Source organism: Eurypyga helias, unplaced genomic scaffold (assembly GCF_000690775.1).
Source record: "Eurypyga helias isolate BGI_N326 unplaced genomic scaffold, ASM69077v1 Scaffold43693, whole genome shotgun sequence".
Taxonomy (NCBI): Eukaryota; Metazoa; Chordata; class Aves; order Eurypygiformes; family Eurypygidae; genus Eurypyga; species Eurypyga helias.
Window position 1 is genome coordinate 1798 of NW_010241399.1, and position 3747 is coordinate 5544.

The 3747-nt window shown below is 54.1% G+C and overlaps 1 protein-coding gene across 1 annotated transcript; it reads right to left on the reverse strand.

Moving 5' to 3' along the window:
- Positions 1–846: 846 nt before the first annotated feature.
- APRT (adenine phosphoribosyltransferase) lies at positions 847–3677 on the reverse strand (the record flags this gene model as incomplete). The annotated part of the gene is made up of 4 exons (XM_010148728.1): positions 847–989; positions 1114–1192; positions 2113–2246; positions 3574–3677. Coding segments are annotated over 4 exons (460 nt in total), but the record flags the coding sequence as incomplete, so codon positions are not given.
- Positions 3678–3747: the final 70 nt, after the last annotated feature.

Consider the following 3747-nt stretch of genomic DNA (forward strand, 5'->3'; position numbering starts at 1 on the left):
GGCCTTGGGCAGAAGGCAGGCAAACCGCCCCGAGCACATGCCCAGCCCCGTTCCTCCCTGTCACCCAGCTGTGTGCTACTGCTCATGATGTAGGTTCCTCCTAGTTACGCAAAATCCACTGCTAAGAACTAGCCTGGACCAAGAGAAGGCAGCCAGCTTCCTACAGCAGAGACCTTCAGCCTCCTGCGGTCTCAAGGGAAGGAGACCACGAGCCAAGCTGACACAGTGTTTGAGTTCCCTAGGCCCAGCGGCCTCCGTTGCGCCGGCAGTGCCCCGATTTCAGGGCACGGGGCTGGGCAGGCACTTAATTCTCCTTAACAAGCACTACCTTCCTGTAAGAGCAACCTGTTCTGGTGTGAGCGACAGCAGAGAGCAACCAGACCACCCCCTGAGGCCGTGTACAGAGGGGTTTATCCCTTAGACAAATAATCACTTTTTACCCATCTTCTGTGTTTCTTTGGCAAACTTTTAACAGGTTCCTAGGAGGCTGACCAGGCATGGCTCAGCGGAAAGGGAATGCTCCCTAAGCTATCAGACCTCTCCTGCCTCAGCAGCAGTATTTTCTCTTTGGTGTCCTAAAATATTTAGTGAAGCTGCATCTTGGTCTCCACCCCCAAAAACAATCAGACCGTTCCTTCTTCCCACAAGGAAGAACTCCAGAAAGGATCCTCACACTCGACACACCTTAATCTGTGGCTTAGAAAATAAATAGGATTTAGGATCGTATAGCATCTGGCCAGGATCAAAACTTTAGGTTCCTCCCCCCGCCCACCCCCTTGCGAATCAAGAGTCGCTTAGTAAGGTCCCAGACTTGCTCAGGGCGTGCTCCCTTCTCCCTGCTCCTCCTCAGTCATACTGCAGCAGAGAGTAGAAAGGGATGGAGTTGAGCTTTTCCGAACCTTTCAGGAGTTTTAACTCTATGATCACCAGGCACTCCAGGACCTCAGCCTGCAGCCTCTTCATCAGCTCACAGGCTGCACACATGGTACCTGCACGACACAGAGGTGGAGCAGAAACATCGTCACTCGAGGAGCAGTGCCCTTCAAACCCCACAGCTGCTCCCAACACACACATACGGGGGTTACGCGTGCTCCAACACCGTCTCCTTCTCACCTCCAGTTGCAAGCAAGTCATCCACAATAACTACTTTTTGTCCTGGTTCCACAGCATCACTCTGGATTTCAAGTTCAGCCTGCAGGGTGGAAAGAGCAGCTTCGTGTTAGTCCTGCCTTACAGAGAAACACTTCACAGGCTGCTAACACATGGTGGAGCGCAAGTCTTCAGCGAGATCGACCTTAACACTCAGCACCTAAAATCCCCAAAAACCCACATACTCCAGCTACAAGGGAGTGCCACGGAAATATATAGCGGGTTAGGTGATTGCTGGGCCAACCCTCCGGCACGTCAAGATCCTGAACATTCATCAAGTGAGTTATAGTCCCATCGTGAAACCTTATCCCGAAGGAGTTCTCCAGTGGGGAAAATCTCCTGTGACGCAGTGGGCTGGAGTGCTTTGCCTTGGCAGATCCAAACTGACACAGGCACATCCCGTGTCAGATGAACTCATCCCAGGCGGGGGTTGGCCCAAACAGTCCTCATAAATAACGCTGAGGTTTGGTGTTTCTGCTGCTGGTGCCTGGCTGCCGTTAGTTACCGGCGGTAGCGTGTTATTAGGCTGACACCTCTGCTTTTTAATCAGAGAGGCTGCGGTGTTACGAGGTGAGCACTCTGTTTTGAAGCCATGCAATAAAGGCATTTACTTATAGCACTTACTGGAAGAGAGGGAAACACACTCCGTGCTCATGCCCCTGCCAAAGAAAGCATTTTAGCACCAAATCTTATCATCCCCCCAGTCAAAAATCACAGCGCGGCTCACCGACACAAACTGCGCGGCCGTGGCTCCGGGAGGGAAATGCCATGCCGGGGGCATGGGGATGCTCAGCGCCGCTCCTGAAGCTTGTGCTGTGCCACACTGCCCGCGGCACCCGCACCGGCTGCGAAACCCAGCTCGGGGACCCCCTCTTGCTGGTTTTATCACCCCAGCCCCTTGCCCACAGCCCCTGGCCCTGCATCAACCCGCCTGGAAACCCACTTCTCCTCCCTGGATATTACCTTGCCATACTCAAGGGCATAGGAGATTGACTCAGTTGGACCGGGAAGCTTCCCCTTTTTCCGTATGAGCACGAAGCCGATCCCCAGTCTCTGGGCCAGAGGGGGGCCTATGAGGAAGCCGCGGGAGTCCAGGCCTGGGGGGAGCAGAGCAGCACGAATACTCAGAACAAAGCCAGCTGACTCAGGGTGCCTTTGCATGATACCCCAGGTTTATCCTCCTGTGTTCAGGGGACATCTCTAGAAGCAATGTGCTCTTACAGTCATTTTTTGGGTTAGAAACACAGAGCATGCTCCTGCACTGCCAGTGTTCACCAAAAAATGCTGCAAACGGGCTTCAGGGCATCACATCGTAGAATCACAGACTGGTTGGAAGGGACCTTGAAGACCACCTAGTTCCAACCTCCTGCCATGGGCAGGGACACCTTCCACTAGACCAGGTTGCTCCAAGCCTCATCCAGCCTGGCCTTGGACACTTCCAGGGATGGGGCATCCACAGCTTCTCTGGGCAACCTGTGCCAGTGCCTCACCACTCTCTCCAGGAAGAATTTCTTCCTGATGTCCAATCTAAATCCACCCTCTTTCAGTTTAAACCCACTACCCCTTGTCCTGTCACTACATGCCCCTGTAAAAATTCCCCCCCCAGCTTCCTTGTAGCCCCTTCAGGCACTGGAAGGTGCTAAAAGGTCTCCCCGGAGCCTTCTCTTCTCCAGGCTGAACAAGCCCAACTCTCTCAGCCTGTCCCCATAGCAGAGGGGCTCCAGCCCTCAAAGCATCTCTGTTGCCTCCTCTGGACTCACTCCAACAGGTCAATTCCCCCCCCTCAGCCCATTTTGCCTCCTCTCCAGTTCTCCTCAGAGATAAGCTCAGCTAAGCCCCACTATCAGTTGAGCCACACAACCAGGGACTTTGCACCACCGAGGGACAGACTTCGGTTATCGTGGGGCACTTGGACGAGGTTTGGTCTAGACTCCCTGAACTTTGGGCTATCGCCCAGCCCAAGCACTACCTTCCCAGGCACTTCCACTCCCAGCCCCTTTCATATGTGTGCTGCAACGCGTTATCACCCAAAGGCTGTTTCTGTTGGCTTGAAAAGGCCCCCCGAGAAGGAAAACATGCTGGAACAGGGTCTGCCTGCCATGGGGACCGCACGAGGCCTTATAGGCACGGCGCAGCAGGCTCTCAGTACTCCCTCAAGGATTGTTTTTGTAATGATGAAAGCAATCAATTACGAAATTGGCACTGAATTGGCACAGTCGGCGTCTGCTGCATGCCAAACCAGTATTTCAGGAAATAACAGGAGCAGGTGAAGGGTATAACCTGTCCTGGTGTTACGGAATGATCGAGGTCAACATTCGGGTGATTATAAGGTCCAAGGGCTACGGCATGTGCTGCCCCATGAGCAGAGGAGCCTCCCCATGCCTCCCGCCCGGGCAGCCTGAGGATGCTCGAACCAACGCTCACCTGCGATGAAGTCGATTTTGGGGAAAGATGCCCTCAAATGGTCTTCCAGGAGATCAATCAGTGTCCTGAAAGCAGCAGGATCCTTCAGCAAGGGGCTGATATCGCTGCAACAAGAGGGAGAGCCAGTGAGTTACCTCTGCTCCGGCCCGGGAGCGCATCCCCCGAGGGGCAGCG